At 34.6% G+C, this 27,478-nt stretch overlaps 2 protein-coding genes across 3 annotated transcripts in view; one reads left to right on the top strand and one right to left on the bottom strand.

Moving 5' to 3' along the window:
• The window catches only part of LOC117123000 (protein O-glucosyltransferase 2-like), a 34,213-nt gene extending 22,395 nt beyond the window's left edge, over positions 1 to 11,818 (top strand). For both annotated transcript variants that reach the window (XM_033268785.1, XM_033268784.1), the window contains exons 8-10: positions 5,765 to 5,854; positions 7,453 to 7,554; positions 11,264 to 11,818. In XM_033268785.1, the coding sequence (XP_033124676.1) occupies positions 5,765 to 5,854; positions 7,453 to 7,554; positions 11,264 to 11,281 (210 nt within the window). In that variant the 3' untranslated portion in view covers positions 11,282 to 11,818. The remainder of the gene's footprint in view (positions 1 to 5,764; positions 5,855 to 7,452; positions 7,555 to 11,263) is intronic.
• A 285-nt stretch (positions 11,819 to 12,103) lies between these two features.
• Positions 12,104 to 27,242, bottom strand: LOC117123001 (tRNA-dihydrouridine(20) synthase [NAD(P)+]-like). The gene is made up of 12 exons (XM_033268786.1): positions 27,047 to 27,242; positions 26,567 to 26,612; positions 26,310 to 26,445; positions 22,961 to 23,069; positions 20,291 to 20,356; positions 19,624 to 19,781; positions 17,675 to 17,843; positions 17,098 to 17,219; positions 15,796 to 15,945; positions 14,607 to 14,694; positions 13,420 to 13,493; positions 12,104 to 13,328 (listed from the first exon to the last, which is right to left on the bottom strand). The coding sequence occupies exons 1-12, from the start codon at positions 27,200 to 27,202 to the stop codon at positions 13,127 to 13,129; spliced, it is 1,476 nt and encodes a 491-aa protein (XP_033124677.1). The 5' UTR covers positions 27,203 to 27,242; the 3' UTR covers positions 12,104 to 13,126.
• Between the last annotated feature and the right edge of the window lie 236 nt (positions 27,243 to 27,478).

Genomic DNA, 27,478 nt, shown 5'->3' with positions numbered 1-27,478 from the left:
TGTTTGTACACTTGTGAAGATGTTGATAGTTGTGAACAACTCCTTAAGTTGTTTTTACTGTGTGTACATTTAAAATTGGCAATTTATGGTCTACAAATTTGTTTGATGTGGCATTTCTTTTTAAACATTTAATTTTCATCATGGGAGTTAGCTCATTTCATTTATCATTAAGTCTGTTCCAACCAAGGAAACCATAGACATCTTAGCCTAGTTTTCATACAATGTAGGAGCGGTTTGGTGTCACAGTTGGGTGCTTGCTTCTTCACTTTGTGGTTGGAGGTCCAATGACTTGCTGTGCGTGTCTATTTAAAGTTAATAATACAGGTTCACATTAGAAATTAGTGTTTTGGAATGTTCTTTTTGTTTTGTTTTGTGTTTGCGTGCAATGTGCATTCCATTTGTAGTCCCAGATTCTGTCGTTTAATTTGCTTTTATGTATTTTAACACATGCCATAATTTTACACTATTTTAACCTGGTCTTAGTCTTTTAACATAAAATGCAATAATTTTATACTATTTTAATGCATTTTCTGCTATGTTATCATACAGTGTTTTAATAAGGTCTCTAAGTGTTTTAATAAGATCTTATTTTTATTGTTTTTTAATGTTTTACTAATATATTTCAGTGTTTTAATAATATACCTTAATATATTTTACTGTATTTTACTGTACTTGTTTGGAACAGTCTGTTTTAACTACAGTATGTTGTTTGATCGCTTAGCTTCAAAGCTCATTTCTGTTATATTTATTTATATAATCGTGAATAAAGTGAATTGAATTGAATTGATTTTTTAAATTTTTTTACTACCATTATATTATGTTTGTATTGGTGTGTTTTTGTTTTTTATCATGTAATAAAGAAAAGTCTACTATATTATTATTATTATTATTATTAATATTAAAACATTTGTTATACTGGATGGCACACTCAATGCAAAGCCACTGGTTTTCGTTGTGGTCCAGTTATATAACATAAAATACAAAAATTGAAAAATTGAAAAGAAAAATTTAGGAAAATTAAACAAAGGACTTAATTACAAAAATAGAGGAGAGACCAATTAATTTAAGAGCATTTTAAAATTTGTATTGGTTAAAATTCTGGAAATCCCTAGTTATATTGCTAGGTAGTTGGTTCCACTTTGAAAAGTTCGTTTTCCTTGACATGTTCCATTGTGGAACTACAAGATGATTATTTGTCTGGCTTCTAGTGTTTTTATCATTTTCAAGGAAAACAAACATATTAATTAGGGAGCAAGTCCTTGAAGGCATTTAAAAGTTAAAAATAATAATTGGTCTCTCCATCTATTTTTCAGAGTTAGCCAGTTCAACAAACTTAAAATATCATTAATTGGTGTTCTAATATCACATGAAAGTAATATTCTTCCTAAGGTGTTTAACAGTTCTTGTATGCTATTAGATAATTCGATGGAACAAGTTTGAGCATACACAAGAACAATAATCAAATAAAGGTAAAACAATAGTTTTAGCTAACATCTTAAGAATAAATTGAGGTACAAAATATCTGATACGACGGATGACACCAATCCTTTTAGAAGCTTTAGAAGATAAGCTTTCAATGTGTTTGTTCCATGTAAGCTGCGGGTCAAAAGTAACACCCAAGTATTTAAAAAAATCAACTCTGTCAATGAAGTCATTATTATAGCTCACAGTAACATTATTAAATTTCAAAATATTCTGTGTTGTTCCAAAAATCATAAATTTAGTCTTTTTAATATTTAGTGTCAGTGTCAGGTGATTTTCATTGAACAATTAACTATTTTGTCAAGATTATGATTTAATTCATTCTGAAGTATTAATTGGGTCGGATGAACTACACAGCAGAGTGGTGTCATCGGCGTATATAACAGATTTACATGAAACACTGTTTGGGAGAGAATTTACATAAAATATAAAAAGTAGTGGTCCCAATATGGAGCCTTGTGGGATACCAATACAAACATTTTTACAATCAGAATTAATACAAACAACTTGTGACCGATTTCTTAAATATAAATTAAACCACTCTAAGGCAATATCACTAATATCATATGAGGCATGTCGTGGCGAAATGGTTAAGTTGTCGCACAGGCCAGTATTGAGGAAATGAGCTATAAAATATGGGAGCTCAAAAAATTTCCAAAATATCCAAATTTGTTTTTCACTATAGATCAACAGTTTAATGTCTTATTAATCATGTCCCAAAGTATTAGTTCTGGAAGTGGTAAACAAATCATTTATTTAACATTATTTAGATAGTTAATTCTATTAAACAATTTATGCACAAATAACTTTGGAAGGCAATTACTCAAAATCATGTTTATCTTGACTCTAAGAGTGCTGTACATTCACATTCCAATAACTTGGGCTTTAAATGTCCAATTTCATTGAATGACCCCTCATTTTAAAGATCACATACTCTGGTATCTGAAAATACCAATAACTTGAATTTCAATTTTTGCTACAACATGCCTCATATTTTCTGAGTTTATTAATTAAAATTATGTGATTGACTGTGTCAAAGGCCTTTTTCAGGTCAAGAAAAAGGGCAGATGTTAGATTACCTTTGTCAGTGTTTTGAGAATATAATCAGTGACATCAAGCAAAGTGGTATGAGTGGTTTTTCTTAAACCCAGACTGAGATTCATTTAGGATATTATTTTCAGTAAGGTAGCTATATAATTGATCATGCCCGTTCAAGGATCTTAGATATCATAGGTAACACAGAGATTGGCCTATAATTATTTGGGTCACACTTATCACCATCTTTAAAAATGGGGGTGAATTTTGCATATTTCCATTCATCAGGAAATGAAGATGTTGATAATGATAGATTGAAAATATAAGATAGAGAATCACAAATTTTAGGTGCAGCAAGTTTGAGTAGTTTACAATCAATTCCATCAAGACCTTTAGCTTTACTGGAAGAAAATTTACAAATGTCATCGAAAACAAACTCTTGTGTATATCACTACATTACAGTCTGTTTTAACTACAGTATGTTGTTTGATCGCTTAGCTTCAAAGCTCATTTCTGTTATATTTATTTATATAATCGTGAATAAAGTGAATTGAATTGAACTCTTGTGTATATCACTACATTAAGTATCATTAATTAGGGCTGAGTTATTATAGTGAACTATAATACCTCTTTGATTTGGAACAGCAAGGGAACTGAAATTTGGATTAGTTATCGTCAGACGTAATTCTGATCTTGTGCTATATTTTGTGAATATATTTCTTTAGATTTTTATGTACTTTAATAATGTTCTCTAGTGTTAATTTTTTTGTTTTTTATATTAATACTGGTACATTTACTTTAATGTTTACTGTTATATTGTACTTTTTCAATACCTTGTGTGATGTTTTGGAATTTTCTTTGCGCAATACCAAACAAGATCAATATTGTGTGCTCACTAATGTCATTCACTTACGTCAACTGCTATTGTTAATAATAGAGGTAATGGCTATATAAGTATGAATGGGAAAATTCAATAGGCGTGTCTCTGAAGTTTAAATCAACCATATACAGTAATATGGCTATTCAAGGTTACAGTTGTTAATGTAGGTTTACAGGTATGCTAAATAACTTATATAAGTGGTTTCTACTTTAATTTAAAAAACATAGGTAGCAACTTAAATTTACCCCCCAAAAGGAAATAGCAGTTGAAGTCATTAGCAGCACTAGAGTGCCATTTCCTTTCATATAGACGATTTCTATATTCAAAATATAGAAATATAATATAATCTGGCGTTGTCACTGGTTGACATGATGTCATTATTGAAATTGCAGTTTAAAATCAAATGAACTCTAATAATATTTTGGTTTGGCTATTACTTATATAATTGCTATACAAACTGAGAATGTTATGATTAGGGAGAGCATTCAACAGGCAGCGAGTTCCAAAGAAAAATTTACTGGGAATCTATTTACATTTGTTACGCAGAACATTCCTAAACAATTTCCGCAAGTTCAGTTTCGGTTGATTTTGGATAGTTTTGTTAAGTTTGTTAACGCTTTATTACATAGTACTGTATTGATTTGAATAAACGCCTAAGGCGTTTATTGTTGGGAAGATTTTTTTGAGGGAAGCGTTTATTCAAAGGTGGGGTTTATTTTTGGTGTAAAATGGGATATGTATAATACTCTCTCAAATAAATTATACCTAATTTCACTGTAAACTACAACCCATAATTACTGTCAAAATATGTTGTTACAGTATATGATAATAAAGACGTATTTATTTCAACCAGAATAGAAAAAATGTAATTCTACTGGAGTAGCACATTAATAGAATGCTTTGAGAATGATGTTGCTTCCATTAGGTTTTTGAACAGTCATTTGGGGGAAGGGGTGGTTTTTGTTTTTTTAAGGAAATTGGGGGAATATTGTGGGTTAAGAAAATTATCTTGTGCCCCTTGCTCTGTTGGGCCGCCATTGCCCAAATTATGTTCTAGGAAGCACGTTCATTTGAGGGGTTGTTTATTCAAAGCAAGGCGTTTATTTGAATTAAAACTGTCATTACAGTACAATACATGTATATTTTTCTGTATTAAGCTTGGTTTCCATACAATCACTACACTGTCGCTACAGCAATTGTTACACAGCATAGCTGCAACGACGCAATCGTGAAGGCACCCAGCGTTCGTCTGCAACAAAACATAACTATCAACCAATCATCAGCCGATGTTAAATGTTGGCATGAGTTTTCCTGGAAAGGAAATGAACGATTGCGAACGTGCAATTTAGCAACGCTACGATAAATAGATGGCATACTGTGATCAACATTTAATCTTATCATTGCCTGTATATTATGTAGGTAGGTAGGTATGTAGTAGTACTACTACTAGGTAAGCAGGCAGTTTAGGCCTATCCCATGCCAAAATCAACAAGCGTTTCCATGGAGCTGCTATTGAGAGTCGCCAACAGGGTGTAGCTATTGTATGGAAACCAAGCTTTACATATGTTCAACAATGTATAAATATCTTTCAACAACTGTCTGTGTTGCTATATCACTTTATTACTACAGTAATGTATTTGTCATGTGTTTTGTTGAAATAAGATTTATATTTTTATATAATTTACAATCAGCATTAATAATTTTAATAATAATATAATAACAATAATATTAATGAATAATAATAATAATAGTAAATAACAAAATAATAACAATAAATCTGAACAATAATAATAATAATAAATAATAATAACAAAATAATAACAACAATAAATCTGCAATAATTCTTTTCAAATATGGCTTTTTAATTCAAGTTTATTGTTGTATAATCTTGTTCAGTTCTTTGTTTTGTGTGTGATTTTGTGAAAATGTGCTGTAACTGTATATTATCATGTAATTTTAAGTTTTTTTTTTTTGTGTTCATTTTTTGATTTGCTGTTTGTACATTTTATCTAAATTCAATTTTGTGCTGCCATGATATTCATTACACACTAGTCTAAAAACTAATCTTATTTCTTCAGTTGATGACTGACAGTTTTTTCCCCCTGCAGCTCTGGTCTTCGTTCGGTTTTTTAGTTTGCTAGTTTTTTATTTTTTTATTTTATATCACAATTTATTTCAACGTATGTTATTTATAAAGCAGTCAAAGTGTCATTGAAACATCTTATCACAGTAGTATTGATTGCTGGAGTCAGTTTTCTGATAACACAATAACATGTTGAAATATTGATGTATTTCTTTGTATAGTTGAAGTATACAATATACTTTCTAATCAATTGTGTTTGCTTTTTTTATGCATTTGTAATTTAGGCGGAACAGATTGCCCAAAATGGACAATTGTATGTGAAAAACAACTTGCTGTCAAACCAAATCTACTGCTATTACTACCAAGCCCTTACCGTAAGTCTTTCATTGTATGTATGTGGGTGGAGCAGTACCTTTGTGGTTAAGGTACTTGGCCATGAACCCGCCACAATATTGAGCCATAATATTTTTTCAGTACATAGATATGGCACAACAGGGTGATCAAGGGTTTGTAACTTATCAGAGTAATTGAAAAATGATACACATGAAGCGTATGAAGCGGTTTGGTGCGGCAGGAACGGTTTGGTTTCCCAACCTCAAGGTCTGGGTTTCAATCCCTCGCTGTGCATTTCACTTATGTCCTTGAGCAAGACACTTTATCTGCATTGCTTCTCTTCACCCAGGAGTATGGAACCTGGTAGGGTTACCTGCTCCTGCGCTGATTACCAGCAGCAACACTTGGCATGTGGACCCAATGACCAGGGAAAAGAACTTCAGCGCTTTGTAACTGAAAAGAAAGGCGCTATACAAGTAACAAGTTAACCTGTTTAACAAATTTTTCATGAAAAATAAATGCCCAAGACCCATAATGAGTCAATTTAGGAATTTTCTGGAAAAATTAAGAAAACAATTAAATAATTATAAATCCATGTTTTTTTTAAGTTATATCAGTAATTGAAACAAAAACATTATTTTGGGTCAGTAACTAATTATTCACTTACAGCATAGCATTCTAATGAATACAGACCTGCCAACTATTGGGTCATGAAAATTTTGAGATTTTTTTAAGAATCTTAAACAAATCTGGAGATTTTCCAAAAAATCTGGAAGTTTCCAGAATTAACCAAAAGTCACGTCACTACAAATCATTGGCCGTTGGTGGCGACATTCAAATGGAAAATGGCTGCTTGTTTATTGAACCGCGAAGCGAGCAGGCGACGAATACATTGAATAATAACAATCAATAATGCATAAATCGATGTATTTTTGGGGGAGGGGGTGGCCTGTGAAATTGGGTGGCCTGTGAAATTGGGTGAAAATTATATTCGATCGGGAGAACTAGGGACTTGTTTAAATATCAGGCGAAACCTGACAGGTTCGGGTGAGTTGGCAGGTCTGTGAATACTTAATTAAAAATTGTTTAATCTGTAATAATGTTAAACAACACTTTGCCATGATCCGTCAGACTATACTCTTTCAAATTGATCTGTAATTGATCTATGTCACAACATGGAGAAATTTAAATATGTCGCAATAGAATACTGTATGTTTATTCCCTATTTTTTTATTTATTTGTCTACAGCCCATAGTTTTAATCACAAACTTGTCAAACTTGGTCACAATGTTCCATGACCAAAGATCACAAAGTAGTTGAATGTTGAAGGGTAAGGATCAAGGGTCAAGGTCACAAAAATCAGAAATTTGTCAAACTTGGTCACAATATTCCTTAACAAAAAATCTGGAAGTGACTAAATTTTGAAGGGTCGGGGTTCAAATCCCAAGGAGTCTACTGTTTTTTTTTGTTTAAAAAAATTTTTTTTTTTATGGGGATAATATGCAGGGAAAAATTTTACTGAGGAGAATCATAATGTGGGTATAAAAGGTGTAAACTCCCCGAGTGCCCTCTAGTTCTCCCATGATTTTGAATCACAACTCTTTTAACTGGTATTTCTTTGGTTTACCCTTGCTTTTAGGAATATTCAAAAAAATTTACCTCTAAGCCTAGAATCCATGATGATATGGAGGAAGTCTTGCAGCCTGAGGACAGCAAATGCAAATGCCACAGAAACTTATCCGTAAGCTTATGTATTGATTTTCCGTCATATATTCCTGACTATTGAAAACTAGTTTGTAACTATTTCAGTACATCATTGTACTTGTTTATGTTACAAAGATGAAATGCAACATTTAAAATATGTACCAAATTAATAAAAATGTATTGTATTTTGACAAATAACCATGCTTTTAAGATTGAGTGAAGTAACACATTAATAATAGCCATTAATTTTAATAGACGTGTTCATTTCATAATTGACATCGAATCAAAACCTGTGATTTCAATAATAGAAATTTGTGTAGATGAAGAGTTGAATATTTGTTTACATAATATTAAGGAACTGTATACCAAAATGTAAACAAATGTCTTACCTTGTTGGGGGTGGGGTGGGGGAGGAAGTATGTTCCATGCAATTCCTCCTTGATAATTGTGTGTACACTATTCAAACATAGACAAAATATTGAGTGTACTTTTCATTAAGTAATTTAAATTGTGTAAATTAAATTAATAATTTTTTATTTCTGTAATTTAGTCAATACCATAGAGTAAATCATATTACACTTTTAAAAGATCAAAAAATGTCCAAAATAGAATTCTAATTGAAGTCACTTCGAGATTTCAATCATTGACCTTAACGTGAGAAAGAGATCTGATAGAATTTTTGGCAGATGACGTAAATGTTAATAATGATGTATGTTGGTTCAACCGAAATATTCCTATTGTTGCAGATCTATATTCCTTTTAGTGATAACAGGAACTCTATACTATTAGTATTTTGTTTGGTTTTGCTGTGTGTTGTTAATGATTTCCACATGACCTGTTTTTTTTTCTTTTTCTATTATTACTGTATGTTTATGTACGCATTGATCATCTATTTCAAAATAAAGAAAGCAACTATACAAGTTATACTAACTTACTCACAATACTTAAAAAAATTCCCATTGCCATCATCTTCACTACTGCTAGTTGAAGTTACAGATGGTAATGGTAACTCACACACTTTTAATTCTGGCTGTTGTTTTGCAAGCTTCTTGCGGCATTGTGTGCAAATCTTCTGTCCTCATGTGTATAAGAGACAGTTTTCAAATCTGTCTTTCATGAATTCTGCTTGTTGGCAGTGGTGTTTGTTTATCCATGAGAAAAGCAAGCCGGGAAAGTTTGCCTTATCAGGAAAAGGTGACGTAATCTAGCTTATGACGTATGCATGCTAAATATAGCGTGTGTGACGTCACCAAAAAAATAAAAATTTTCTATTATAACCAAAATATTAATAACTACAAGGTTTGTGGGCGTAAATTCCCTTAATATGAATTAAGGGTAGCACCGTCTCCTTGCCATACAAATTACAGCTCCCATTGACGTCTCAGTCGAGAATACGGGTAGCTGAAGTTTTTCTCAAAAATCTGACTACGAAACCAAACCGAAATTCACGTTCCACTTCTGACTCACACACACCGCTGAGGGCGGCATTCCGGGAACCCTGCGTCCAGGGGCAGTTCAAACGAACTCCCTCTGTAAAGAAACGCTACAAAATACAACTGGGTCCTGGCTTACTAAAGGCATGCTAACACCTACCCAGGTATAGGTTGGAAGATCAGACAAAATAGGCTTAGCCCAAGTAGTTTTCAATTAAATTATACACACTATTTTTGGTTCGCCGTCGTAATAATTTATGTACGAAAGTGCGTTTTTCAGGCCTATCGGTTCATCGATCCATGGAAGAAAGACTACATATCTAACTACTCAATGTTGTTGGAATATAATAATATATTGCCTGTCTTTGATTTTTTCCCTCTATCCAGGCGAGGACACTGGGACCCCCTTTTATTTTGGAGTTTTTTGGAAAAATTTTGAAACCCCCCCCCCCCTCTGTTAAATCCTGGAACCACCCCTGATTTGTAATAATTTTTAATGGTGGAGACAAACACAACATTGGAATGCATACTGCTTTTAAATTTAAAAAAAAAACGTTCCACAGTTTACCTTTTTTGTCTTCGAACCATCAGGGTTTTAAGTTCAGTACAGGTCAGCAGTCTGATGTAGTCACTCTCACACGTCAGTCATTTGGCTAGGACCGTCAGAAAAACCACAGCCTTGTGCAAGAGCTTGTGGATGGTTGGATGAATTTATTCGGTGTGAACACCAAGGACAAACCCACAATAGTCTGAAGAAGACTTATTTCCAGTAGGGTCCTTCTGGTGGTGATTGGGCAGTAAACCAGGAGGCAATACCCTACTCTTTTCCGAAGAGTGTACTACATACGTTCTTTAACATGGACATGGCTATTTTGAACACAGGACCAAGGGCTTCAACGTTTCATATGAAAGACTTCTATTCAGCATGATAGTCACTTTACAGCCCTACACAATAAAATTGTCTCCAGTTCCTCATTTTCCTCCTCCTTGACCTTTTCATCCTCCCCTCTTCCTCCTTGACCTTTTCATCCTCCCCTCTTCCTCCTTGACCTTTTCATCCTCCCCTCTTTAGAGTTTTAAGTTGAAACTAAAGTGGCCGGTTATGACTTTCCACCAATAAGTAACTCAAGGTGTTTCCACGCATAATAAATGACCCGAGGTCAATTTTCATGTGGGAAGACAAACTAATATTTACTATTTGCCTGTTGGGGGAAAAGGTAATACATGTTTAAATTCATAATGAAGATTTTCTTTGTGTATAATTGATTGAATTATGCTTAATCCTCTGTTTATCATTAATAATCATACAAATACATGATTAGCATTTAAAAGACAGTACAAACAACATTGGACGCATGTTTTGTACTGTAATTTCAATGTGTAGTGCTGCCTTAATAAATTTTATTAACATAGAGAAAACATTACATTTGCACCATATACAGTACTGTCAGTAAACATATTATTTGTTCTTTTTGAAATGGTGCCATATGAAGCAAATAATTAAGATATTGATGCTTATTTGTTTTTAATAATTTCCAATAAATACTTATATTTTCTATATAAAACATTCCTAATTTTTAACAATCAAATTATTGGTTGATTTATAACTCTCTTCATATGTCCGAGTTTTATAATTGTTTTTGTTCATTTTGGATAGTATTAATTTCGCATGTATCATGTACTCTGTGCATAACTGAATTTAAAGAAAACCCTGTCCCTAGATTGGATAATTGTCAACAAGCTATTAGATCCTCCTGAGATATGACTAGACTTAAAATCCACCTCAAAATGAGTAGAGGGTGTGGAGTGTCTTGCTGATTCATTTGCATTTTGCTCCAGATATTGGGCATTTCAGAGAAATGTGTACTTATTCCCAATACCAGTAGATAATTTGCTGGTCACAAATAGTACAGAACATACTGGGAAGTGACTGATCATTAGAGTTTGCAGCTGCTGATTTATATGGAAATTTTTTTCCCATTAACTGAGTTTTGCGTTCATCTTAACGTCATTTTGAAATATATTCACATGTGTATTTTTCTAATAAATATTTTATTAGTGTTTTTTAGGTTGTTGTTGGTATATTTTCCCTTTAAACGGATCTTTCTGAGTTAATCTTTTGAAGATAAGGCAAATGGGATTTTTATTTGAAGTTGAAGAATATTAACAATGTCTAGTATGTTTAATATATTTATTTTTATCAACCTTTTACAAGTAGGGGGTGGGGGTTGCATCCCCAAACCCCTGCATACACTGCTGCTCATTGCTTTTGCTTTCTTGATGTTAAATGTTTTAATATGATTGTTCTTTCAGGGACGAGATGAATTATAAGCAGCTTCATCAGCATAATTGTGGTATTGGTATATGAAAGATGCTTATTTGATACTTTGAACATCTAGTTTTGAGAAATCATCCTGAAATACCAAAAATTAATCAAATTAAATTTTTGAATTATTTTTTAAAGTATCAATTATCCCTCCAGTGTCAGTTAGCATTTAAACATATTTTATTTATTCATATCTGCTTGTTATTGTTAACATGTTATATTGTCTACCAGAATATATACTATATTTTTTATGTTCTTTTTCTATTTAAACATATGACTATAGGGGTGGATCCAGAATTTTTCAAACTGGGGGGAGGGGGCACACAACATTGATTTGCATTGAAATTTTTAAAATTTAGTACTAGCAAAATGGACTGGATCTGCCCCTGGACTATATAATGCTTTTTGGTGCTAAGACATACTTTTCTAAAAAGAAGTACATTACTGTACAAGTATATATGTTTGTCACTCTGAAGTGTCTTTTACAAGCCACACCCACTGCTTACAAATTGTTGGTATCCACTTCTAATTTGTTGTATATAAAAATCATTTAGGACAACCTTTTAATGTAATAAGATAGGAAATGCATGATTTTTTAAAGTTAACTACTGAAGTTTAGATGTGTTTGTTCAACCACCGACTGGTACCATTTTCCATGGTTTACCCTGCATGTTACTTCTAATGGCTTTGTTTTTGTTATATCTGTATTAATTTGAGAAAATGTATTATATAATTAACTTTATATTAAATGTTATGTATTAAATCTAATTCACTTAATAATCTAATTTTCTGGCATGTTAGGTAAAGGAAGTAAGCATGCATTAACATTACATTTTAACATTTTATTTCCCACAGTAAACTACCTTTAGGTTTTAGACATGGTTACTAAATAAAAAAAATAGTGAAACCAACCTTATCACAACCATCAGATTATAATTTCCTATAATATTGGCTACAACATCTGACTGGGTTTCCAAATGATCTAGTTAAATGTTGAAATATTTATTCGCAGTGCATGTTTATATGTAGTTTGTATTTATCCTTAGATGATCAATGTAGAAAAAAGCAATTATCTGTTTGTATGATGTTTATTTGATTAGTCAAAAAGGGCAATTATGAAATTAGTCCAATGAATCAATTTTTTAAAATTCTGATTAAAAATATGTTCTTTTTATCTTTAATAATGCATTTAGAAATAAATCTATATATTATTCATATATATAATATCAATCATGCATTGTCAAATTGTACAGTACTGTATGTCATTCAATGTGTAGATATTGTAATCAATCAATCAAAATATCCCCCTCTTATTCCATTATAGAATACAAAGGAACAAATGCTATAAAATGCTATGATAAATTAGGAAAGCAGACCATATCAACCTTCAAGTATACTCCAGAAACTTCAGGTTAATATTTCTTCCAGAGAGCAGATAACACAATCTAAATATTAATAATTATTTAGTAAATAACAAAAACTTTGAGATGGGAATGGTTAGGGCATAAGACAGGCAGAAAAAAAGTCAAAAACAACCACAAGAAAACTGGTTGCACCCTCTATTTTAACTCCAAAACTGAGCCTCTTAGCACAATATTTCATATTTCCATATTAGTTTAAGTAACTGAAGTAATTTCGTCCTATTTTTCATTGAAAAGACTGTAAAACTGCTCAAATTCGCCTATTAATGTTAGGATCGGAGTGCACCCTCATTATTCGTCACAAAAATCCTGTGTAAACGAATAGGGTGTTCTATCAGCTAAATATTCACACCTCTGTTACATTCTTTATCAACTTAATTACTCGTGCCAATCAACTGCTATCAACTAGCTGTGGCTAATGCTTTGATTCTATCTGAAGGGTCCACCTGGTTTGCATTCTGTGTGTTCCCATCTGGTTTTTGTTGTTTGTTTGTTTGTTTTCTCCGTCATCCTTTTTTCTTCTCTTGCATTCTTTTTGGAATGTTCATGTTCCAGTAATCCGTCATATACACTCTTGATGCGTAGACACACTATTGCAGCGTTATGCTCAGCGGCACGTTTGCTTTTCTCCCTGAAGACAACAGTGAACACAATTATATTTTATCATGCATGGGTGATCATAAACATGTTATTCAAAAGTGGTCAAAGGTCAAAAAGCTTACCAGCAAGATGATGAAAAATAGTCTTTGTCAACATTGACTGTTGCTTGATACAGCCTGTGAACAGTGTGCTCCTCCTATTTTAAAATAAACATTTTAAATACATCATAACAAAGAAATATGTTACAATCCTCTGGCAAGTACAGTACATAAAAAAGGTAAAGGTAGGAAATAAACTGCGACTTGCACACAGGCATGGAGTAACTCATCCAACATCTATTATTATAAATTCCCTATACAAGGTATAAAATGCTCCATATTCATCCAAGTTGCTTATCACATGGACAATAATATGTACAACTTAATACTGTACAATGAAGTGACACTAGATGAAAATAAGAAAGATTATGCCTGGTGTTTAATTAGTTACTTGGGCACTGGTGGAGGAAGCATATGGTCCTGATAACTGATAAAACAGCTTGAAAGTGATGAGGTCAGGATTGGCTCTGGATTTGCCTGACTAAGCCTGATGTCCCTGACAAGAACGCAAGTGGGCGTGTTAGGGCGTCACACAAAATCTCTCATATTAGTGATGGGGGGGGGGTGAAGGCCCTAGAAACTACAAACAATTTAGGGGTTTTAGATTCTATAGTCAACAAATTTTTTGTGACGAAGTGTATTTTCCACCCCATTGGGGGCCAGTTCTCCCCGGATGATGTAGGTGTGTTGTAGTTTTTTTTACATTTGTAGCTGAAGGGCCATCTTCCCCATTTACATATGCTCTTTTGATAAAGCTGAACAAACGCTGCTTCCGATGATTGTTGGCCAACGGGATGCCTTTCTTTGTTGTATGATGCCCTGTAAGAGCTTTCAAGGGCGTACCATTTCAAAAAATCTTCCTATTTTGAAAAAACCCAAACCCACCCCCCTGGATGCTTTGTACCTCGGCTGGTCGTCCATCTTTACTTTGGCCCCCCCACCTTTTTGCTAAATCCTAAATCCGCCCCTGGCCAATGCAATTCCACAAAGTAACAAGACAAAGCATGCAAAACGGAGAGTTCAGCTGACTGCCACAGACAATCAGAAGGTGACGTCGCTTCGTCAAGCCCTCTTGGAGAGTGGAGATAAGAGTCTTGCAGTGAGTGCCCGGCTTACTGTATATGCTAGACCTGATCCCAAGTCTAATCTGTAATGAGATATCAATGTTGCAAGACTAATACTTTAAGTTATAATGTATTAGTGCCACTTACCATGGAATATACAGGGGGGTCTAGAAGATTATCCCTACACCACTCCCCCAGGATGAGCTTCGGAGTTGTCATTGGACTAAAATTTTTTCTGAAAAATTTAACAGGAAATGTATTCAATGAGTAAGGAGTAACTAAGAATGGCACTGATAAAATTTATAAAAGAAACTATTAGATAAATACTTTGATTTCTTAATACATAAAATCTATATATGCATCAAGTACTGTAATACACTGATTCCTATATGCAATCTAACAAAGTGACTTCTTTTTTTTTGTTTTTTTTTAATAGTTAATAGGCTGAAAAATACTATTTACAGTGTAACCAGCTTCACAATTGATTGATTGATTTATTTATTTTCCACATAATGAACAAAAAAAACAAAACATTTTCATTTCATTTCTTTAGGCACAAGCGCCAAGGATATGCCAATAAGTGAACTTAATCACTGTCCTACGTGGCATATCCATTTAACAACAGGGGACTTAATGGACCAGTACACCGGGGTAACCCCCTACTCTTCTCGAATGATGTACTGGGTGCACACGAGCCAAATGCGTACACTGGGCCTACGGTTTTGGGCAACAAATTTGTTGTTATCAGCAGTTTAATAAAATATTTAACAACCAGCAGTCCGCTGAATGAAGCTGTCGAGAAGACAGTGAAAGCTACGGTAATTGGATTGGATTTATTCAGTGTAAAGGATAACCAAGGATAACCCACAGAAGTCTTAAAGAAGACTTAATTCCAGTGGGGTCCTTCTGGTGGTGATTGGGCAAGACACTGAGAGACCATTCCCCACTGTTTTTCTAAGAGTACCCGGGACCAATGGCTTAAACATCTCATCTGAAAGACGGTGCTCTATCGTAACTTGCATTCAGCCCTTCAGCTGAAATACAAGGAAAGCAGCGATGGGAATTGAACCAGGGACCAAGAGGTGTCCACAATTCCTCGCACAACAGTGGCTCAGTTTAGCTGACAGCTAAACTGCTCACTCAAGAGATAAACTATAGACTTTGAAAAAGTATCATATACAGTACTAATAATCAGCAGGTATTAATATCTATATAAATTTCTATTTTAAAACAGTATAATAGAACCGAATCAATATGCAACATAATCCAAAAGACCCTATTCCTTTACACTTCTATGTCGCCGTTAGCCAGAAGCCGCCTCTGACTAAATGCTTACTTGTTGTATCTTATCTCTATTGTGTACAAGGTGGATCCATCATCTAATTTCCTCTTTTTTACAGCTTCAACTCGCTGTTTACGTAAATCTTCAGCTTTTTGACGTGCTGCAATTACAGAGTCGAAGTAAACCTCCATACTCCATACTTCACTAAATTAGTCAAAGACATGTTGTAAAATATATATTGATTTAAGTATGTGGATAATGTCAGTTCTATAACAAAAGCAGAAACATTACATATGTAAATATATTTTTATAATGCAGCAAATTAATTCTTAAATGCTACACATTAGGTTTACAGTGTCCTCCCAAGGCCCTTGAAGCATCATGGTACCATGATGCTTGGGACTTTCCCCATGATGCTTGGAACATCTTCCATGATGCTTTTATCAGGGAACAATTAAATTATTTAACTGTTCCCTGCTTTTATTAATATTTTAAAGTACAATTTAGAACATTTCAATGCCTCCTAAATATTAAAAATATCTTGTGTCAGTCCCAACTATGGTGGACTTAACACTTACCATGACGCTTGCCTATGATGCTAGGGAGAACACTGCATTAGGTTTAATTAAGGCAAATTAACAGATTCAGATCTGATATAAATATATGCATTTATTTCACAACACTACAACTGAGGTTTATATAATAAATTGGAAATTTGTATAGCACCTGCAAGAATATTATTAGTCACTGGCACTTAAATATATACTGTAATAAGAATTATTGATTACAGAGAAAAAGTTTTAAGGAGGGTCTTGAATGCATAAGCATCAGAAGTTAATCAATGTATATGCTAAATTGTGGTTTAATAAATATACTTTCATTATAATATTTGTTGTCTATTGTATAAAACACAGACAGACAAGTGGAAAATACAGCAAATTCTATGGGTTTATTCGGTGCAAACACTAAGGATAACTCACAAAAGCCTGACAAAGACTTATTTCCAGTGGGTTCTTCTGGTGGTGATTGGGCAGTACACTGGAAGACAATCCAAGAGTGTAATGCATTCCTTTAATGTGCACGTGGGTCATGCACACAAGACCAACAGCTTAGAAACGTTTCATCCGAGGACGGTGCGCTATCGTAACTTGCACTTCAGCCCTTCAGCTGAAACACAAGGAGAGCAGCGATAGGAATTGAACCCGGAACCTATAGATCTCTACGGTTTAGCGCACAAACAGTGGCTACCACCAGTTTAGCCGACTGAGCAAAGCTGCACAACTATCTGATGGGAGTTCATGCTATACATGAGTTTCCTGATTACTGTTCACCTGCACACAGTACTCATCTGCTTACCACAATTCCCTTAGTGTCTTAGCCTTTAGTAGCGCCTTTGCTTCTGGCTCTAAACTTCTGCCAACCATTAGCTGCTGCAAGCAATACTTTGAATTTGAAAACTGATTATCATAGTCAACAGCCTGTAAAGAGAATTGAATGCGACTGCAAGAAAATTCATACAACACACACATTTATTGCAACATTTGTACTGTATATATAAATTTTGAGTTTGGGATGAGGCAGTTAGCCAGAAAAGAAAAATAAGGAGTCTGTAATGTATTTTTCATTAATGTATCACTAACTAAAGACAACACAAATGGTAGTACACCTCTGAAGGTAGGAAAATTTAGATCCTATTAAATGCATTAGTATTCACTACTCTCCATGGATTAAGATTGTTCCAAGAGCCTGGTGTGGGTAGATAACATGGAAATCTTCAGAAATCTAAAATTGAATGATTTTTTGAACATTTAACTTGCTAGCTTTTGTAGGTTTGTGTTGTAATAAAAGTCGGCTATGATCCCTGGCTTTGATTCGGGCATACAAGACCAGGATCATCTTTTCAGGTATTGATAACCGACAGCAATGAACTTACATATTTGAGGTAGTCTTTAATAACATTGTTTATTGGAAGTTTTCCTTCCCTGCGGAAGATAGACGGGTTCCATTGTGCCTCCCTAGCAACCATCACAGACGATGCTCCACTGAGATTTCTGAATTCTTCGATATCTTCAAAGGTTTTTATAATCTGACTGGATCCACCACTGAAAGTAATTTGAATACATTTGTTTTCAAATCTCTTTAAAAAATGAGTTAACTAAACTGTCACTAACCAGCATGCATGCCCTCAACTCAATCGCCATATTATTCACAGGGCCGCTAAGAGCTAAGAGCTGCCGCGGGCCCCAGGGCATCTTCGCTGCCCTGGCCCATAGGTTCGAGAGATCTAGGGGCGAATCCCTGGTGGCCTCCCCATCCCCCTGGAAGCTACTGTCTTTAAAAAGTGCCTAAGGCTATCCCTATAGGTGAGTCGAGTGGCTGAGCGGTAAAGCAGGGGCGCCGCTATCTGTGAACGATGCATGCGTATGCGTATATGCTGTCTCTTATTCACATCTAGATGTGTATAAGAGACAGTATGGACACATAAGGAATTACTGCCGATGGTCCACAAGGAACTGATTCCCGGGAAGTAGTGTAGATGACGATCTCATCACAGTTATTTTTGATTTCAATATATGCATTAATAATGAAAATGTTGTTAATGGTATTCAAAATGTAAGTGAAGATGAAACTGTTGGCAATGGAATTTGTGTGGATGAGAATATTAATTGTGGCGATGATGATGATGATAATGATGCTATTGATGTCGATATTGGTAATAATACTAACGATACCCAAAATGATGAAATTGACGGTATATACGTTAACAATAATGTTGATGGAGCTGTCTCTTATACACATCTAGATGTGTATAAGAGACAGGCCTTTAACATCGGCACTGGTTCCAGCCGCTCCTCGCCCATGGTTCGGTTGGTAGAACCAAGTCTTCTCGGATAAGGACTTAAAATGGAGGTCCAGTGTATACATCTGGCTCGTGTGCACTTTAAAGAACCCATTGCATCTTTCGGAAGAGTAGGGGTTACCCCGATTTTATGGTTCATTTCAGCCCCTGACGTTGTGGAATGATGTGAACATGTATCTACCAAGAAGCGCCTCTTTACGGCTGCTAGGTAGTCACGGACCACACCCATACGCAATTCAGCACAATGGCGCTGCAAGTCTCCTACCTTTACCTTTACCTTTACCCCCCTCTTTTATTCAAACATGCTAAAAAGATTCATAACATAGGGTAACAAAGTTTACAATTGCGGATCCAGGAATTTGAAATGGGGGGGGGGGCGCAGAGAAGGACTTTCACAGATGAACGATCTATCTATCTTAGCTTCACCATGGTTGGGTGAGGAAAGAAATATTTCGATCATGGCAATTCTGAACAGCCAGAAATGGCAATCTTAGAATTAAATTGTAGTAGATTTTTTTTTTCTCAATTTTTGTTAAATTTTGAAACATTTAGGGTGTGGGGGCCAAGCCTTTAAATCCGCCACTAATTAACTAATATTTATTTTGACAATCTACTCTCTATCAGGTCTATCCAGATTTTCTTTGTATGGACATTGACGATGTCCATGGTCCAAGCCGTTTATAATTAATAATTACTAATGTAAAGAATGTACTATTTTATACATTGTAAACATAAACTCTATAGAGTAGTAGAAGTCATAAAAATATTCATGATAAAGAATTAGAAGCGATCAATTACCAGCTTTCATCGATAAACGTTCAGTTTTATTTACAATTCTCATGGGGAAAAACACATGAATGATACTGAATGAATGTATACATTTAATATTAATTTTTATTTATTTATTTTATTTTATTATTTTTTACCTAGTTATCCCGGGCCCCGGGGGACTTGCCCCGGATACCCTGGACTCTTGATGCCACTGATTATTCATAGAACCAAAATTAGTTACTTTTACCCACTTAGCAATAACTGGGACTGAAACACTCTTTGAGATAAGCTTGATAGCATCACAGTTAACATCATGTCGAGGGCGCTCTTCTTTCTTGCGGCCATGTACACCAATAGCAGACACCCCAGTACTTTCCATAATCTTTACCAAATCAATTGTATCTTCCATCTGAGAAATACAGAATTAAAATTAATTCAAATATGTGTAAATCTATGCAGGTATACAGTGAACCTTAAATGTATACAGCACATGAGTACAAGATGTACTTATTTTGCAAATTGAGGTTCAGACAAATGTATACTTATTTGAGATGCCAATGATGTTATAGAAATTTGCAAAAATGAGCTTACAGTAATTGTTTATTGCATTTATTGTCACCACTGGTCAACTGGGTGAAATTAATATTGTGAAAAAGAAAATAATAACAGTTTTTAATAATAATGACTATTTAGTATTTTTAAATATATTAATTTCTTGTTTTTTTTTTTATTTTTTATAATAATAATTTTGGGGCTGGTGGGTGCCCCAAAATTACAATGCAAATAATCCCCACAAAAAAAAGAAAGACTGAATACATTCAACAGGAGGAATTTAACTTGTGGTAAGAGTGTGACAAACCTAAGTGAAAGCCTGGATTGGAAGGCTAAATTACCTCACTTTTATGACACGGAACTGACCTTTGGCAGAAGTCGCATCTTACAGGTCACTGGCTTACAGCAGCCTTGTACCAGTGTTGTCAAAATCTGTAAGTAAAAAATAGGAGGAATGATAAAAGGATGAGGTGCCAACAGAGCCCATAAACACCACCCCCCACTCCCCAAACAAAAAAAAAACTTTGCTTTATACAGGGGTCCCAAATCTCTAACAAGTTGCAGGGGTCTCCTGGAAATTTGGAAGGATTCCTGCAAGCAAGAAAAAATTTCCAATGAAGGTACATGGGTCCCAAGTCTCCCGGAACTCGGAGGAGTCTCCTGGAAATCGGTACAGCCTCCGCAAGCAAGCAAGAATCTCCCAGAAAGTAACCCATCTCCACGAATTCATAATTTTGCACTTTTTCAATGCTTTAATATTATAAAATTTCTCACGGAAGTCAGTACCGATGGTTATCACTATATTAAGAGTTTGAGGAATACATTTTCTTAAAAGTAACAAAAATTCAGCCCCTGGGTAATGTGCATGGGAATGTTTTGAAAGTGATCAAGATAATATAGGCAATAAGTAGATTAAATAGCGCCAAAATTGATCACTGGGTGCTTTCTGTGGTCCAATTCAAGACTTCAAACAAGATAAAAAAAAAACAAAAAGCAAAAACGTGTTATGATGTAGGGGTTACCCCACTCAGATCTTAAATTAAACCCTGTAAACAGAACTATAAAAATACTCCCAAGATTGGTATTCTTATTGGCACAGCTAGATTCAACATCAGGAGATGTGTTGAAATTGTAATGACTGCAGAGTCCTGATGCATGATCAGACTCACGGTAGAAGAAGCCCATTGTTAAATCATTGACTTGGGTTATTTTTAAATACGCCTATTGGGTTTTATTGTCAACGATATTCGTACTATGATTTAACCAAAGAACAGTGATCAAAAATTTCATTTCGATTGTCCTACAAATAATGTAAGTCATACAAGACTCTTCTGTGGTGCCAAGTTTTTCTGATCACTGTATTTCGTTAATAGCCTTCTTTTCAAATCATACACTATATATTAGACCAAATTTTGTGCCGTCAAGTTCTGTCTCAGTGTTTTCTTCTGTTCACTGTGATCATTAATAGTTCTTTACTTTACAGGGATACACCTTTTTTTTTTGTTATAACAAGAACACATTTTATAAGAACACTGAGGCTGAAATTACTTAAAAATAAAGAACAAAATAAGAACAAATTGAGGCTGAGGTAAAATGTCCAATAAGATTTTTATTTTAAAAATACTAGAAAACCAAAAAGTTATATATGTACCTTATGTGCAGTAGGTGTGACTAATACCCTCTATAATACAGTACAGTAGGTGTACCTAAATGTCATTTGGGGCCTCTATTCTGGGGATATTTTTTCAGGGGCCATTTTTTCAAGGGCCATTTTTTCCAGGGCCACTTTTATCTACATTCCAGTACAGTGTACATATACAGTACTGGTACAAAAATAATTTTGTATATTTGAAAACTGCTTAACAAAGGACAAAATAAGAACATTTTGAGCCTGGAATCAGCCAAAAAATAAGAACACTGAGCCTGTTGGGCAAAATTTTACTGGTTCTTATAAAAAAAAGTGTAATAAAAATGTTTTGTATTTTTCAAAAAATATGCCTAAACACTAATCGTAGGCTTTTGTATTGTGATCAATTACACTGGTAAAGCAAACCCACCTAAGTTGACTAACGGCTGTTAAACTGATGGCGCAAGCCTTTGAATATGCTGAAGATTATCTTTGGCCTGTGAGGTCAACTCTAAAAATAATTTGGCCATTCAAGGACCAAGGGGCTATAATCATTACTTATCTTATCTCAGCTTGAACCATGGTGGGCCGAGGTGGTCTAGACGCTTCACCTGTAAAAGTCCCTCCCTGGTGCAAATCCCCTTCCCCCCGTCACCGCAGATCTCCCGAAAATGACTCCCTAAGATAAACCATTTCCCGCAAATTAACAATATTTGCATGTTTTTACTACTGTAATATCAACTGACGTCAGTGCCGATGTATATCACCATGGATAGTAAAATGAAGAGACGCATTAAGAATATATATAATCCAAGGTTGCAGATCAATAGATTGATAAAATCCTTAAAGGAGGTGTAGCCACTTTCGAGTCTCGGAAAAGAATGGGGGAGTTGCATGGTTGCGGGGGCTGCTTGTGCTTGGCGCCAGGATTCGACTGTATTTTTTGAGGGGTGTTCTCATGTATGAGCGAGAATAGGCAATTTGTCGGTTTATCCAGTTAAGTATTCACGAAGTTGACACTAGTCAACTACATAAACAGGCAGGTGGAATGCAGTGATAGAGAGGGCAGTCCAAGGTCTCTGCCCTGGAAAGCATCTAATTATGCTATATTTTAGTGTTTATTTTATGTAAAATTGTAAATGATTGTATTTGTATTCTATCTTATATAGATCTAATGGGATTGCCATATTGAATTTAAGAATGGCAGTGGCAAACGGGGAATGTAATCAATGTCCCCTCTCTCTGGATCTATCCCTCTAAATGATTGACAAAAGATTACAGGCTTCCACAAAGTTGTCAGTGAAAAGGTATTGGAATTCTTGCAGTTTACACATCATCCCCACTAAAATAGCAGTCATCTGTGCTATAAGAAAATGGCATAAACTATCTTTAGCATCGAACTACCGTACCTGCTTAACTTTTTCTGGTTGAGTGAGTAGAGCTGCTCCCATGCCTCCTTTACAAGAGTAATCTTTTGGACAACCCATATTAACATCAATACCAGCAACATCATTCTCTCTATGGTGAAAACGAAAACATATAGTATTGTATGTCGCCCTTAGTGCAAGTATCAGAGCTTAAAAGAGTTATCTCCATTTCTGTGCCCGCAGTGAACACCAATCAATACTGTGTCAGCCGCACCGTTTATGGCCAAACCACTTTTTCTCACATTTTTGTAAATAAATTTTTAAAAATAAATATATACTGTTACCTATAAATTACAGAAATGTTGTAATAATTTTTGCACTAAAATTTCATTTGAATGTTATATTTAAATAAATATCCACCATGTGCATGTTTTTAAATTGCATGCCTGTTTTCATAAATTGAAAACTTTTCACAATCCTTAATTTTAGTAGTTTATCTTTTAGTAACTAATATGAGGTTGCCATCCCAAAACAAGCATACTGCACAAATTGTTCAACTGAGTAATTAGCACCTGAATGAGGCAGCATTGTATACTTCAGTAGAAGCCGAAATACTTTTACTCCTTACTTTGGCTTTATAGTCGATTCTAGTAAATGACCAATCATTTTAGTCGATTCTAGTAAATGACCAATCATTTTAGTCGATTCTAGTAAATGACCAATCATTTTAGTCGATTCTAGTAAATGACCAATCATTTTAGTCGATTCTAGTAAATGACCAATCATTTTAGTCGATTCTAGTAAATGACCAATCATTTTAGTCGATTCTAGTAAATGACCAATCATTTTAGTCGATTCTAGTAAATGACCAATCATTTTAGTCGATTCTAGAAAAAAAATAATTGGTTAGCATCCTTTAGGTATCAAATTTCATGGTAAGGAGGGAGGTTTTTTTTTTTTTTTTTTTTTTTCTTGGCGAACATGAAAAACCAGCGTAGGAAAGGAAAATTAGCAAAACAAAGACGAGGAAAACAACAGAGGCCAAAATTTGATACAAGAAATCATGTAATTCATCTAAGCAAGCAGATAAACTTTGCCTATGAATAACAGTCATATTGAAATCCCTATATATGATGTTTTAAAACATGCAACACTGTATATGTTTACAGAACTGATACAGATATCGATAATACTGTATTCCATCCTCTAAGTGTTGAGTGTAATTGCTTTTGGATGTGAAATTAACTATAAAACATCACGTCATTGTACCAGCATGTGAATATTCCATGCTTTGTGTTTAAGTTTGTGTTTGCTGGACATTACAACTGGAACATACTGAGTTTGTTGTTGGAACAACACAACAGTCATCATTGATGCCGTGCAGGGGTTTCACCACAAAAACAAAATAGGCCGTCCAAAATGGAAGCCAGTGGGCATGGCACTGAGCCGATAGGCGGGCCACGCCCATCGTTAGTAATCCCCACCTATTATTGGTACGAAAACGTACATTCAATCAATAAATGTTGTTTTTATCAATTGCAAAAATGATTTAGCTTTAGTTTAATGTAACATACGATAGATTTGAAGAATATAAATAATTTGCTAAGGGTAGACCAGGCACAATTAGGCTAGGCCGAGCTGATTAGGCCAAGCCGTCACGGTAAAAGTTGCCGTCCTAAATAATTGAAGGCAGGCCAAAAGAAGGCCGGACGGCTCGCTGGCTAATATACGCATGCACTATCTCACCTCTATATATTTTATATTTCCAGTAATAAATTTATTTATGCTATCCTACCTTTATTTATTTAGACTATCTTTAAAATTTTATTTCGTGAAATATTGCACACAGGTAAGTGAACACACCACAGTTTTAAACTGAGGAGCGCATTCATGTTTGTTGTCATGTCATGTCTTGTCTTGTTTCCGGTCAGCACAGAGCGTTCTTCCTTGTTTCTTTTCGCGCTGTGGCTGTCTACTTCCAAAGTGATGGAAATACCAACGCGCTGATTGGCCGACATGGCTTTATCTCTAACTAAAGCACAAAGCATGAGACGTGAGCATCGGATCAGAGTTTAGTTTGCTAATATAAACCTAATCCCGAGTAAATCTTAATGCTTTGCATCGGCAACCGTGTATACATATACTCTCTTTTTATACTACTACTATAAAACTAGGCCTTTTCTAGATACAATCAAGATGATGATGGAATGGAACTGCTAGGGAGAAGCCCAGCCGGCTAGCGTTCGGACAGATGGTAAACAAGCCTATGCCTATATAAATTGCCTTCTGGAGATAGAGTTGTTAAGTGTTTTGTTAAAAAAAAAAAAAAAAAAAAAACACAGGTCGGGGGCTTTTCCAACGGTCGGGGAAGGATGCTAACCAAATATTTTACGTGGCCTAATGTCATAATTTTTTCAATCTATTTTACTGCACTAAACTAACTAGCCAATTTAGTCATGCCTAACTAGTCGACGCGAGTGACTCAGTTTCGTGGCTCCAAAAATATGAACATTTAATTGTTTGAAATTTTTTATTTCGGTTCGCCCATTTATCCAAATACGGAATATAAGATTACGTCATTCTTTTGGCATCCTGGTGCCTGCATTCAGTGTTTTACAAGTCGCTTATTCTGTCTATCTTTAAATTAACTTTCTCGTTGGTGGCGCTGTCCAGAATGAGAAAAATAATAAAAAATAAGAGATTTGTGGCAAGTCTATAAACTAACCTTTATACATCATCCCATGCTGTTATTTTTAATGTTAAAACAACAATTTTTAACGACTGTTGATGGTCTCTGCCTGAGAAATGCCCGAAATCATAAACTTTGAAGGCTGATTTCTCAAATATTGTTCATTAAACAGCTCTCTATATTTAAATGCTTGTAACTTCATTTATAAGGAAATGTCGGATTTAAATGATTCTTTTACCATTTTATAGCTGTCATTTTACTGTTTCCCACTGTAGTGGGAATTTTGTGACCAGTGACTGGTTTGGCTTGTCTTTGCCACATATATAGACACATCATGAAAATATGATAGTCTGGACAGAGCATAAAGTCAGCTGCTCCACAGAAATTTTGTTTAGTATGTTGTACAACTCATTTTTCTAAGACACAAAAACCATATTTGATGAAAAACTCAGAAACGTTTAATGAGATACAGATTTTTGGATATTTAAAAACTGGGGGAATAGGTTGACAAAAAGGGTGGTTATGCCCATTTCCCCCCAGTTTTTAAATAAACAAAAATCTGTATCTCATTAACCGCTTCCAAGTTCTTCGTCAAATATGCTTTTTGTGTCCTACAACATATAAAAAAAAATGTTCCTCTCGAGCCTGGCTTAAAACATATGAATGGATGAAACAGCACAGTATACATGTGTGTCTACTCACACTAGCTTTGCAACTTCAAGTGCCCTCTGTGGATCAGATGTACCCATTTGGAGCACCACAGTGTCCTTTTCCTTTTCACATGTCCGGAATACAATTGTACCATCATCCAGAACAAAGTCTACTGTACCTAGGACCTCTTCATATAAGAAGAAAAAAAATTAGTGTTTTACGGTCTGAAGTTTAAAGTGAGATTTTCAAAATGTCAGTAATACCAGATACCACTTCCGAATTCATTACCATACAGTTTGCCAACTTACCATTCTCAACTCTTGTACTTCTTAGTAATTTGTGATCAATTAGCTCCTTAGGATATAAAACAATGAAAAAAAATATGATAGAAAATGTTCATTAGCCCATGATTTGGAATAAAACTAAGAACAAGAAATAATCAAAAATTACTATCATATGTTATGAATAACTGGGGCACAACCAGTGGAAATTTGGTGATGTCTGGACTCACTGAGATTTTAAAATGTCTTTTTTGAGTGAAAAAATAGTCTTAAAGATAAGAAGGAAGACAGAAGGGCTTCTGAAAATAATAACAGAGGACAGTCAATTCTAATTTAAGACTTTTAATCATCCAGCCATTGGGACACCCTCTCCCAATTCCTCTTTTGTAATCTACACAGTGTATGGACCACCCTCATTGCAAATATCCGGACCTGCTTCATATCAGTGAAGTGTGTGCCTGCATTAAAAAGGTAAACTAAACATCTACTATAAATGATACTACTTACTTCACAGTACACAATATCAGCTCCATAATCCAAGGCTAACAGGCGCATAGGTAATGTACCAACTCTAACCATTGGAGCAAGAATCAATTTCCCAACATACGTCAACCTGCTAGTCATGTTGTCTTTACTCTCAGCACTAACACCTTCATCTACCATGCTGCATTAACTTTAAAGAAACAAAAATTCATGCAACAGTATTCTATTAAGTGTTTTGCTTAGATTTTTAATTGAGGACAAAGTAAAGAGACAAAACTCGCCTACTTAACAAGTTTATAACAGTTAGTACAGCTGGGAGAATAATTCCAACTTACGTACCAACCGCTATATACTGTAGGGCTACTCATTTTTACCATGTGCAATAGGAGTCTTATGAACACTTGAGTAGATAATTTCATGATTAAGTTTACCATTTTTTCACTGTACTGTACTCTA

This window comes from Anneissia japonica, unplaced genomic scaffold (assembly GCF_011630105.1).
Source record: "Anneissia japonica isolate Jap-2015-1 unplaced genomic scaffold, ASM1163010v1 scaffold1030_len608725_cov174, whole genome shotgun sequence".
Taxonomy (NCBI): Eukaryota; Metazoa; Echinodermata; class Crinoidea; order Comatulida; family Comatulidae; genus Anneissia; species Anneissia japonica.
This window is presented reverse-complemented; position numbering and strand designations above follow the sequence as displayed.